The following is an 11,660-nucleotide window of genomic DNA, read 5'->3' as shown; positions in this document are numbered from 1 at the left end:
CACCAGGAAGGGTCGGGGCAGCCCCGCCCGCTCACACGGCCAGGCACTCTGGGCCCTGCCCAGGCGTCCACTTCCGGTCATGCTCCTTGGGGGGACATGAACAGCCCCATCTGTGAATCCGGGCCTTCCATGTGCTGCGCTGGACCAGGGCAGCCCCCGGAGATGGTCCGTCCTGGTGGTCCTGCAGCACTCCCGGGGGCTCCCTCTGGCTCAGATGCTGCACTGGACCAGGGCAGCCCCTGGAGATGGTCCGTCCTGGTGGTCCTGCAGCACTCCCGGGGGCTCCCTCTGGTTCAGGTTTGTTTGGTCAGCGTGGCCTCAGAGCTGGATTCCTGGGGCTCCACTGAGGTCAGTGTTCACGGCACCAGTGTCCCCCTCCCCCAGAGGGAGACAGGGTGATCGGGGAGCCAGACCACACCCACATCCCTCCACCGACTCGGGAGAGAGGCACGCTGTCCCCTCGGGCCTCAAAAACGCACACTTAGATGTACACGAACACCCATATACAATACGGGTTTATACAAAACCCCACACCTACCCCCGCCCAGCTCCTGCCTCTGACATCACCAAGTCTCCACCCAGAACTTTCTCTGGGGATCGGCACCGCCACAGGGCCTCCTGCACTACCGCCCACCTCTGGACCCTGGCTCCCCGGTGCTACCTGGGCCCACGTGCCCCACGTGGGCTCGCTGTGCTGTGCTGCTGACCCTAACTCCCTGCACCTGGGGGAGCAGGGGCCCTGAGCTGTTCCAATCCGTGGGTGCTCCGGTCCTTGTCGATTTCACGGTTCTGCCCCAGGTGCCCCTGTGCTCTGACAGGCACCACCTGCCCCTCAACCCTGCAGCGGCCTTAAGGCGCCGGGGGCAGGAGACGGGCATCCACCCCAAGGCTGAGGACCGGGGCTCCGGGGAGGCCCTGCCCCAGCAGGCACCGCCCCGACTCCCAGACGAACGTTCTCTGTAACGCAGCAGGCACAGAACGCGCAGAACAGCCAACACCGAGTGGTTCTCATGTTGTTTTTCTCAGAGGTGGAAACTATACAGGAACACAGCAGAAATTACCAGAACGGTCTGTATCTCTGTAAAACACTCTTCACGCCCACATCCCTCCCCCCTTGATGGACAGGAGCCGAGCAGCCCCTGGGCTGGCCCCCCACCCCCACCCCGGCTCCAGGCGGCACAGCCGGGCGAGGTGAGCTATGTACAAAAGGTGGCAGGAGACCAGGGTGCCCGTCCAACCACGCGGCCCGTCGGGGGGCCACCAGGAGAGCCCGCGTGCGGGCCACGTGCTTCCGTCCGCCATCGCCCGGGTGGCCCCGCCCTCCGTGCCCACTGCTCTTGGCCACACCCACAGCCTCTTGTCACCACGTGCTGCCGAGAGCCGGAGGGCAGCCTCAGCGGTCAGACTGTCCAGGGAAAGTCCAGCCGGGGTGCAGCGGGAGCCGCCGGCCTGGGCCTGGGCCTGGACCCGCCGGGCCGCTCCGTGGGAAAGTCGATGCTGGGCCTCCGCCCGCCGCCGGGTCCCTCTGGAGGCCCCGAGTCTCCAGCGTGACCTGAGCTGACGCCGTGGGCAGGGGCCGCCTAGCCGCTCCCGGCCGAGGGGCAAATGGTGCCGCACACACGCAGGGCCGAGCGTGCCCCCTCGCCGTCTGCCAAGGCCTCTGCGCCCTCCCCGGGCTCAGGTGCAGGCAGGGGCTCGCTCGTGGGGTCCTGGCTCCTCTTCAGCCTGGGGGGAGACACAGGGAGGGCCTTGACGCGGCCTCGCTGGCAGCCCCGGACGCTGCTCGCTGGCCCAGGGCCTGTCCAGGGACTCCTGGAGTGGGTCCCGCAGGAACACGGACACATGCTGGGCATCTCTGCCTAGGCAGAAGCTCCTCCAGCCACACTGGCTCAACAGGGCGTGCGGGCACACGGGGTGTTCCGGCCCAGCACCCTCTGTCTGGCCATTCGTGGCCCTCGGTCTCGGAGCGGCAGGGCTGGCGAGTCTCAGCCCATTTCCAGCCAGAAGCTAAAAGGGGGCCTAGTTTAAGCGCAGGTTCTGCGGGTCAGCAATTCTGGAACAAAGCGCCTGGCCAGGTCCCATCACTACACAGCCTTGACCTCCAGGACGATGGCCACTGTCCTAAACCAGTGTCCACACGTCGTCCTGGTCACTGAGGCAGGACAGAGCACCAGCTAATCCTGCTCACTTGCCAGGCCAGAGCTCAGAGCCGCCTCCTCCAGGAAGTCCTCTGGCCTCGCCCCACTCCTCCTCCTCTCGGGCCTCACAGCACTGGGCCGCCTCCCTCCACTGTGGCAGGTGTCTTGGGTGTCTATTTGTGGCCTGTCATATTTCCCTGCCAGCCAGCTCTGCCCTTTCTGCCCCACAGGCCTGAAGAACCGACTGAGGGGTGGGAGTTGTGACTGCAGGGGCCGCCCAGGAAGTCGTCTGCCCTCAGCTGGGCAGGTCCACCCAGCGTCTGCCCAGGAGATTCTGGCCACTGGCTGAAAGTGCCCAACGAGCCCTTCCCCCAGAAGCCTGAACAGGGACCTCCCACCCTCTCCCCCAGGGCCACTGCTCAGAGACCCCGAGGAGGGCAGGGGTCAGGCTTCCCAGCCCCGCTGATGCCACGTGGCTGCAGTGGCCAAGAAAACCGAGGCCCAACTCCCCAAAGTCCTTTCTGCCCCCATTACCGGCCCCCAGCACGCACACTCACTTTTCTCTATTAAAAATCACGAAGTCTTGCTGGATGGCATCAAGGCAGTCCTGAAGGTAGTCATTCTCCTGTTAGTCAGAAAGACACAAAGATGAGCGCACGGACCCCGCCAGGTTCCCTCGCATCCCTCAGGTGAGCTCCTGGGCACCCCTGGTCCGCTTCTGCTCCGTGGCCTCCCCCTCTCTGAGGAGCCTGCCTTTGGGCTGTTTCGGCAGCCGGAGCGCATGGGAGTTTGCATCTCCAGGTGACCCTTAGCCGGAGACAGAAGGACGCCCGGCCCCTCTCTCAGGGTGGTTGCAGTGTGTGCAGAGCCAGACTCGTGTGGAAGCCACACCGGGCTTGGTTCCCTCCCCTCCCCCGCACACACCAGGTCCTCCTGGTAACTTGAGCCTGGTACACAGATCCCACCTGAGGGTCTGACTCCGGGGAACCTGACTAAGGAGGTCCCCGGCAGGAGCTGTCCCAGGAAGCAGACGCTCAGCATGGGGTTCTGGAGTTGGGTCCCGCCCTGGCCAGATGCAAGGAGTGCTGAAGGGCCCTGGCGGGCGTGAGACCCCGACCGCTGAGACCCTCGCCTCAGGTGTGTCGGGAGAGGGTGCAGGTGGAGGGGACGCACTGGGACTGCGGGTCAGGGTGGTCGCGCCTGGCCCCATGGGCGTGTGAGCCACAGGCTCGGGGCGGCCAAGCAGCAGCCCCAGCCGCGATGTGGAGACGCTCCATCCCGCAGCCCCGACAGGGCGCTGGAGACAGGCTGAGACGTCCGAGCCGCGGAACTTCAGAGAACGCTGGACTCACAACCTTGAAGTTTCCTGCATCAAATGTAAGGCCCTGCTAGGGAAGGAGTGGGCCTCTGGGACGTGGGAGGGGCCACCCGAGGAGATGTTCGTGGGCACGTTAACCCTACGCCCCTGCACTCCCGAGCCCGCGGGAGGGCCTCTCGCCTGCTGGAGGACAGTGACACGTCCACCCCAGCTCCTGCGGACAACGCAGAGCTGCAACCACAGCAGGCGAGACACAGCACTCGCCCGCTCAAGCCCTGCCCCCCCTGCCCTCCCCGTCACGTGCACCCCTCGCAACTGCGCAGGCGCTCAGCCTGCTGGTAAGGAAGGTGTTACTCAAGGAACCGGCAGGACGGGCCTGGGAGGGGCCTGGGGGTGGGGCTATGTGGCTGGACAAGGGAGAGTCTGCCCTTCCAAGACTCGGGTCTAATTCCCTGGCAAGAGCCCCTGGCGTGTGCGGGTCCTAATACGCTGCAACGTGGAAACATGGGGAAAATGACGGCCCAGGTGAAGAGTCCGGAAGGTTCAGAACGGCCTTGGGAGAATGCCGGGGGGTGGCGGGCGCGTCGAAGTCTCAGAGGACTGGGCAGCTGGAGCGCGTCAACAGACTCAAGAATAAAGACCCTCGGACCCATCAGATGACCGTGTTCCTCTGGAGGGCCCGAAGGACACTCCTTCCAGCCAGATGACAAGGAATGAGCTGGGGGGGGGGGGGGGGACACGGTGCCCTGGGGAAGCTCAGTGGCGTCTGTCTTGTTCAGGAGGTTCTGCTCCAGGACCGAGCCCCCAGAGGAGGTGATGACGGGACCCAGAACAGTGGAAGCCGTAACCTCGCCTACTCAGCCGCACTAAGGGGGGTGGGACTGCCGCAATAGGCCTCCAGGTTAGAGTGGCATGCAGGGCACCCCGACCCCCAGGGATGTGGACGATGTTCGACAGGTCACGGCGCTCCCAGGGGTCAGAGACGGACAGCCAGTGCTTGCACGCGCACGCACACACACACACACACACACACACACAGTAAGATCAAGGGTGCGGAAGCAGAAGGCTGGCGTCGGCCACCTTGATGGAAGGTCACAATTCTTTTTCTCATTTCCACATTGAATTCGGTTCTCAGACCTAGACCCATGGGCTGAAGGAGAGGCAGGCTCCCTGGAGGGAAGGCCCAGGCTAATTCACAGCAAGTGTACACGGCGGCTATACCCTCAGCCCTTCCCAAAGGTATCTATGACCACTTCCCTCATGTCTGCACACAGGAGGGGGAAACGCCCAGCCGTTTAGAGGTCTGTTGGAGACAGGGTCTGCGCTAACACTTGGCCCACGTCCATCTTAGCCTATCCAGTGGCTACCGCCCCCTAGCTGCTGCCTGCATAACCAAGCCCGATGTATTTGGCATCTAGCAGAATTCTCAGATTAGCACCTTGACCTGTGGAGTAACAGCTATTATCATGGAAAAGCCCAGCGACAGCTCCTGAAACTCTACCCCCTCTCAACAAACCAGCCGAGACAAGAAATAGAAAACAAACCCACCCCCAGAGTGGAACAGCAGTGACAGGTGCCAATGCGAGGGACGTCTGAGGCTTTGCCTTTACCTGTGGGGACCCAAGGATGCTGCTTCCATTGTTTTCCCGTTGAATTCATGAGCCTGGCCCTGCAGAGATCAGACGGCTCGTGGCAGGAGAGGGGAACTGGGACAGATTTAACCTAGTGGTGGCCCGAGCGCCACCGCTGAGCCTGAAGCGGACGCTTTACCAGAACAGATGACACAGCTGCTGGCGTGTGGCACGCAGCCACTGACTGGACACACACGCTTTCCGATCCCATCGGCAAAGAGGGCTGGTGCTTTGCATTCACCTAGGACTAACACAGCATAAAGCCAGTCCCCAGTTATGAGGGTTCGGCAGACGACTTTTTGACTTTACGGTGGTGTGAAAGTGATATCAGATAGCAGAAACCGTACTTCAAATTCTGAACTTTGATCTTTTCCCGGGCTAGCGATATGCGGTCCGATCCTCTCCCGTGATGCTGGCCAGGGGCTCCAGCTCAGCCCCACGACCACAAGGGACCCAGACAGCCATGCTCAGCCCCACGGCCACAAGGGACCCAGACAGCCGTTCTGGTTTTCATGTTCAGTACAGCATTTTGATCATTTACATGAGACAGTCAACACTTTATTATAAAATAGACTCTGTGTTAGATGATTCTGCCCGGAGTGCTCTAAGCACGTATAAGGCAGGCCGGACTAAGCTACGATGTTTGGTAGGTGAGGGATCGTAAATGCATATTGACTTATGATATTTTCAACTTACAACGGGTCCGTCAACCCTGGCTCAGTGCTGATGATAAACGGACAGGTGCACAAACTCCGGCCGGAGCCAGTTCTGGACCGGAAGCTCAGGCCACTCAGGGCCGAGGGCCGAGGTCACGCCAGGAGGTGAGCCCCTGATGCATGCAGACCAGAAGAGGTACCATCTGAGGGTGAGGAGGTGCTAGAGTGGGGATGGGGGACGGAGAGACGCTGTCCGCGGCCTGGGGGTTGGCGGGGGGAGGGGCTGCGGTTCATCTCACCCTTCCGCACCCAGGTTCTCCAAGGACAAGAGACACTCCTGCCCAAGGAGCCGCTCGGAGGGTCTGGGCAGAGTTAGAGGCAGACGGTGTGCACAGTGCCGTGCCCCAGGGACCCCTCCTTCCCGAGGCACGGGCTGTGCTGTCGGCAGGGAGCTGGGGCTGCACTGCGCACCCCGCCCGGCTCCGGCGCCTCTCCTTGCAGTGGCACATGCGTGTGGTCCAGCGACCTGCCGTGGGCTTTTGGACCCTTTGCCGCACAGAGTCAGGAAGCCACGGAAATGTCTATCCCTCTGGGGCCTTTCGCTGACTGGGTGCCGGGTGCAGGGGCAGGAAAGGCCGCTTCCCCAGAGCGTAACCGCGCTCAGGTCCCTGAAGGGCAGGCTGCTCTCCGAGGACGCTGCCTGAAACCCAGACTTGCTGCCCCCCACCCCGACTGCATGAGTGGCTGTTCCGGGCGCCCTGCCTGAGTCAATCCGTGCACACGGTCCTCGGGGTAGACGTCCACGGGCCCTCTCGATGCTGATACACACAGCGTCTGACCCCAGGTGTCACCAAGGTGGGGAGTGACGAAGGGCCTGGGCAGGGGACCAGGCACCAATCCCTAACTCTGTCACAAATGACCTGCTGAGCAACTCAGATGTCATTCCCAAACCCCTCAGGATGCCCCGGAAATGCCAGGGACCCAGAGTAGCCGAACCGTCTCGAAAAGGAACAGGTCGGAGGACTCACACTTACTTCCTGACCTCAGAACTCACCAGAGAGCTCTAACTGTCAAGTCAGTGTGGCACCGGCAGGACAGACACACAGCTCAGCGAACTCGAACTGCAAGTCCATAAGTAAACCCCCACATCCACTCCATAAATAAACCCTACCTTCACGGTCAATTAATTTGTGAAAATGATGCCAAGCAAGTCAACAGAAGAAAGAAGAGCTCTTTCAACAAACAGCGCCTGGACGACTGCACGTCCACAGGCAAAAGAATCAGGTTGGACCCTACCTGACACTATCCACAAAACTAACTCGAAGCGGATCCTACACCCAAACTGTAAGAGAAAGAACACAAAACACTTAGAAGAAAACACAGGAGTACCTCTTTGTGACCTTAGGTGAGGCAATGGTTTCTTAGAAATGACACCAAAAGCATGAATGAACAAAGAGGAAACAGATACGTGGGGCTTAATCAAAACCAGACTTCCGCTGCAGATGGTGTCAACCAGAAGAAAGGAAACCCACAGGACTTCCCTGGTGGCGCGGTGGTTAAGAATCCGCCTGCCATTGCAGGGGACACAGGTCTGAGCCCTGGTCTGGGAAGCTCCCACACGCCGTGGAGCAACTAAGTCCGTGCACCACAACTACTGAGCCTGTGCTCTAGAGCCCGTGAGCCACAGCTCCACACACCAGAGAGCCACAGCTACTGAAACCCACACGCCTACAGCCCACGCACCGCAACAAAGAGTAGCCTCCGCTCGCTGCAACTAGAGAAAGCCCGCGCACAGCAACGAAGACCCAGTGCAGCCAAAAGTCAATAAATTAATTAATAAATTTATTTTTTAAAAAAGGAACAAAACCCACAGACTAGAAGAAAATCTTTACAAATCGTCTGTCTAAGGCACTTGTGTGCAGAATATGTAAATAAATAACTCTTATCGATCAATAATAAAAAACAGAAATAAGAAATGTAACTTCAGCTCTTTCATATAAAGAACTCAAAGCCATCACTCCCACCCCGATAGCAAGAACAAAGTCAGACCAACAGGAAATCAAGGACAGCTCCACACCTGCAGTGCCCCTGCCGGCACCAGGGGCTGCCATCAGGGGAGGGGATGGGAGCCCACCCACCTTCTCACTGAGGAATTGAGGCTTCCAGGGAAGACCCCATCCTGGCCTTTCACTGCAGTGAGAAGAGGCTGACACCCATCTCTCTGCCCAGGACCCAGGCCGGGGGCAGCACAGGCCCCCCAGGTGTGAGAGGCTGCATCCCAGGACATCCCCACAGGCTCGGCCGGGTCCGGGGGCTGGGGGACTGCCGAGCGCATACAGTGTCCCCGCTGTGACCACCACCATCCACACCTGCAGCCCTAGTTGTGTTGTGAACGCTGGCCATACCCCAGGGACGGGTCCAGGCTGGATCCCCTGCTCCCCGGGAACGCCCCCCACTTCCAAGAGCAGCTGACCTGGGGCAGGATGGGGGCTTTGACAGGTTAAACCATGTCCCCCAGGGTGGGGTCCTGGCCCCATTTCCTCAGAATGTGAAACGACGTCCCTGCAGATGCCACCAGTCAAGTAAAGGGCAGGTCACCTGCACTACGCATCCCACCCATTGTCACTGGTGTGCTCGTGCGAAGAGGAGGCAGAGACACCCACACGCATGTGCACACACATGCATATGCACGCGTGCACACGCACACACATGCACTCACACGTACGTGCACGCACGCGCACATGCACTTGCACACACGCATGCACACGCACACACATGCACGCGCGCACGTGCACACTCACGCGTATGCACGCACACGCATGCACAAAGGCGTGCGTGCACGCACGCACACAGGTGGCCCCGTGACCACGGGGGCAGAGCCTGGCCCTACGCAGCCACAGCAGAGCTGGGTGAGGCAGGAAGCACCCTCGTACCCCGACGGCCAGTGCCCGCCCTGCAGAGGAGGGAGCGAAGGGCAGGCAGGAGCAGCTGGGCTGGGCGCGGGGCCCGAGCTCACCGACTGGGAGCTGTCCCTGCTGCTGTCCCGCGACCTGTTCTTGGCCAGGCGCTTCTTCTTCTTGTGCAGCGGCCGCGACTCCAGGATCATCTCCTCCAGCTCGAACGTGGGGTCGCAGTGCAGGCGGCCTTTCTGTGGAGGACGGTGCTGAGCCCGGCACCCGGCCACCCTCGCCCACCCCGTCCGCCCTGGGCCTGCGGGCTTACGTTGGGCACGAAGCCGGGCTCCACCTTCTTCTCACTCAGCTCGGTCCACAGCACATCGGCCAGTGCGGGGGCCGCCTGCATGTCCTGCAGGCTGGACACGCGGTGCTTGGGGTTCACGGTGAGCAGCTGGAACAAGGCCCCGGTCAGCCTGCCCAGGGCCCAGGTCTGCCCGGCGCTCACCGGCCCCGGAGCAGGTCTCCCCGGAGCCATCAGCAGGCAGCAGCCTGGCTCACTGCCCTCCCGCTTGGAGCCCGACAGGATGGTGGCTGTCACGGCCCCGGGAGGCCCCAGGGCAGCCGTGCGTGCGTGACCAGCATCACAGCCATCGCCTTTTCCGGGGGAAACAGCAGAGCCCCAGTCCAAGGCTCCCCAGCCTGGTGTGCGGACCCTCCTCACCCCCGGCCTGGGCCCGCGGCGGCCGAGGTCCCGCCGCGTGACCCACCCGGCTGCTGTGGGCACAGCTGTGCGGGGCGAAGGCTGTGTTAAGAGCCCCTCTCGGGGGCTGGGGGAGGGCCTCTAGCTGCTTGGCTACACTTCCAGGGCCAAAGGTCTCCGGGCAGGGGCCAGGACCTGCCCAGCAGGACCCCGGGGCCAGGAGACGGGAGGTGGGGGTGAGCCGGGCCACAAACGTCCAGCGCGCCCTCCCTCACCCATCCTGACCCAGCTTCGACGCCCCAGTGTGCTTGAGGGACGGCTCTCCGAGTGGAGAGCTGGCTGGCCAGCCGAGGAGCGGCCCCCCGGCCCGGACCTGGACCCCAGGGGAGGCACTCCGGTGGTGACGCCACAGCCCCAGGTCCCCACCAGGCTGAGGTCCCCGGGCCGCTGCTGACTCGCGCTCAGGACCTGGGATGCACGGGGGTTCTGGGGTTTTCTCTGCTTGCTCCCCGCAGGGGGCTGGCCAGGCCAGTGACTGCCCACCTCCAGCAGGAGGCATGGGGCAGAGGGGACCAGAGCAGGGCGGCCCCGGCACCCAGCCCCACACACCCTCCCTCCAACACACACGATGGGGTGACCTGCCCTGAGTCTGGGCATCTGTGACGCGCAACCAGGTCGTGAGGATTAAATTCAGATGCACCAGTGCTCACGAGGGCCGAGCTGTTACAGCAGGACAAGGAGCGGGTGACCGCTGGAAGCCCGGCCGGAGAGGCACACAAGACGCAGAAGGCGCGAACCAGATGCCTTCTCCGGACCAGGGCCTCCAGGCTGCCCACCCTCGGGACAGGATGCCCGTCGAGCCCCACGTGTCCGGCTGGGCCGGGAGGGGCGGCTCACCTTCCGCAGCAGGGCCACCATCTCCTTGGACCAGGTGGGCACGTACTGGACGCTCACGGTGCTGAACAGCTGCACCAGGGACTCCGCGGTGTTGCCCGAGTGGATGTCGTAGGGCCTCTGGGCAGCAGAGGCAGAGCTGCAGCGGTGCCTCCCCGAACCCAGGGCCACCCGAGGTGCACCCTACCTGCCCCCAGCCCCTGGTGCAGGCCCAGGGAAGAGCCCAGGAGGCCAAGCCTGCAATGCAGCCGGGGGGGCGACCCGAGAGGCTGCCAGCGGGCTGGGAAGGACGCACAGCGCCCCCAGGGCGCCTGGGCCTGGTGGACCAGCTGCAGAGGGCAGAGGGGGCTGCCTTGCCTAGGGCCTTCTCCAGGGCAAGTCCTCGGAGGCCCGGACGAGGAGGTGGGAAGGGCAGGTGGTGACCTGACGAGGCCCCCAGCCTCCGGGGCTCCAGCGCTGGCTGGGCCGCGGCAGCTGGGGGATAGCACAGGGGCCCACCCGCACATGAGCCTCACGGGAAGTCCCGAGGGGGCAGCCCTGCTGGACGGTTCTCTGTCTGCCCCCAGCCCCCTCCGGCATGCAGCCTCGCTGACGGAAAGCACAGACTGCCCTGAGCACCTGGGGGTGGGGGCAGCCTCACCCCTTTGGGAGCTGGGGCCACCCCGGGGGGACGCAGCTAGCTCAGGGTCTGGGGACTGAGCCCGCGGGCCGCAGGAGCTCCGTACCCATCCACGCAGCAGTTCGTAGGCCATCACCCCCACCGACCACCAGTCTACCTCGAAGGAGTAGCCAGTCCCACCGTTGACAAAAGACTGGAAGATCTCCGGAGCTTTCCAGGGAGGGAAGGAGGAGCTGAGCATCCCTGACCGCAGGGCCCGTGACCCCAGCCCCGGTGTCCGCAGGGCCCGTGACCCCAGCCCCGGTGTCCGCAGGGCCCGTGACCCCAGCCCCGGTGTCCGCAGGGCCCGTGACCCCAGCCCCGGTAACCGCAGGGCCCGTGACCACAGGCCCAGAGACCAGGCTGCCGCCAGAGCTGAACTAGGAAGCTGCCCTCGGCGGTCAGTCCGTCCTTCCCCACTGACCGCCTGGTTCAAATCCCGGTCCCACAGCCTGACGAGGGCGGTGGGCTATCTCATTATCAGACCCACAATACACGCCCGTCACTCAGATTCTTCTGCACGGATCAGGCCTGGCTGTTCTTAGCCTGACCGTCCCCTGCTGCTGTGCCTTTAGGTCAGTGACCCGACCGCACCAGCCACAGGCCAGGGGAGGAGACCGGCCGGCAGGCTGGCGGGGCCGCGGGCTGGGAGGGGCGAGCCTCACCCATGTACGGCTTGGTCCCGGCCAGCGCAGTCGCCCTCTCGCCATCCTTTATGATGGTGGCGATGTTGAAGTCAGTCAGGTGCGCATGTCCTGCGAGGAGAGA

General features: G+C 63.1%; 1 protein-coding gene across 2 annotated transcripts in view; it reads right to left on the bottom strand.

Moving 5' to 3' along the window:
- Nucleotides 1–1,110: 1,110 nt before the first annotated feature.
- The window catches only part of STK32C (serine/threonine kinase 32C), an 80,734-nt gene continuing 70,184 nt past the window's right edge, over nucleotides 1,111–11,660 (bottom strand). The window contains exons 6-12 of one of the 2 annotated variants that reach the window (XM_079900605.1): nucleotides 11,558–11,647; nucleotides 10,960–11,063; nucleotides 10,238–10,354; nucleotides 8,966–9,091; nucleotides 8,760–8,891; nucleotides 2,696–2,763; nucleotides 1,111–1,725 (exon numbers count right to left, since the gene is read on the bottom strand). In XM_079900605.1, the coding sequence (XP_079756731.1) occupies nucleotides 1,581–1,725; nucleotides 2,696–2,763; nucleotides 8,760–8,891; nucleotides 8,966–9,091; nucleotides 10,238–10,354; nucleotides 10,960–11,063; nucleotides 11,558–11,647 (782 nt within the window). In that variant the 3' untranslated portion in view covers nucleotides 1,111–1,580. Of the gene's footprint in view, nucleotides 1,726–2,695; nucleotides 2,764–8,759; nucleotides 8,892–8,965; nucleotides 9,092–10,237; nucleotides 11,064–11,557; nucleotides 11,648–11,660 lie in introns of those variants that run through there. The other variant, XR_013824336.1, reaches the window with a different exon arrangement.

The sequence above is a fragment of the Stenella coeruleoalba genome (genome assembly GCF_951394435.1).
Source record: "Stenella coeruleoalba genome assembly, chromosome: 16".
Taxonomy (NCBI): Eukaryota; Metazoa; Chordata; class Mammalia; order Artiodactyla; family Delphinidae; genus Stenella; species Stenella coeruleoalba.
This window is presented reverse-complemented; position numbering and strand designations above follow the sequence as displayed.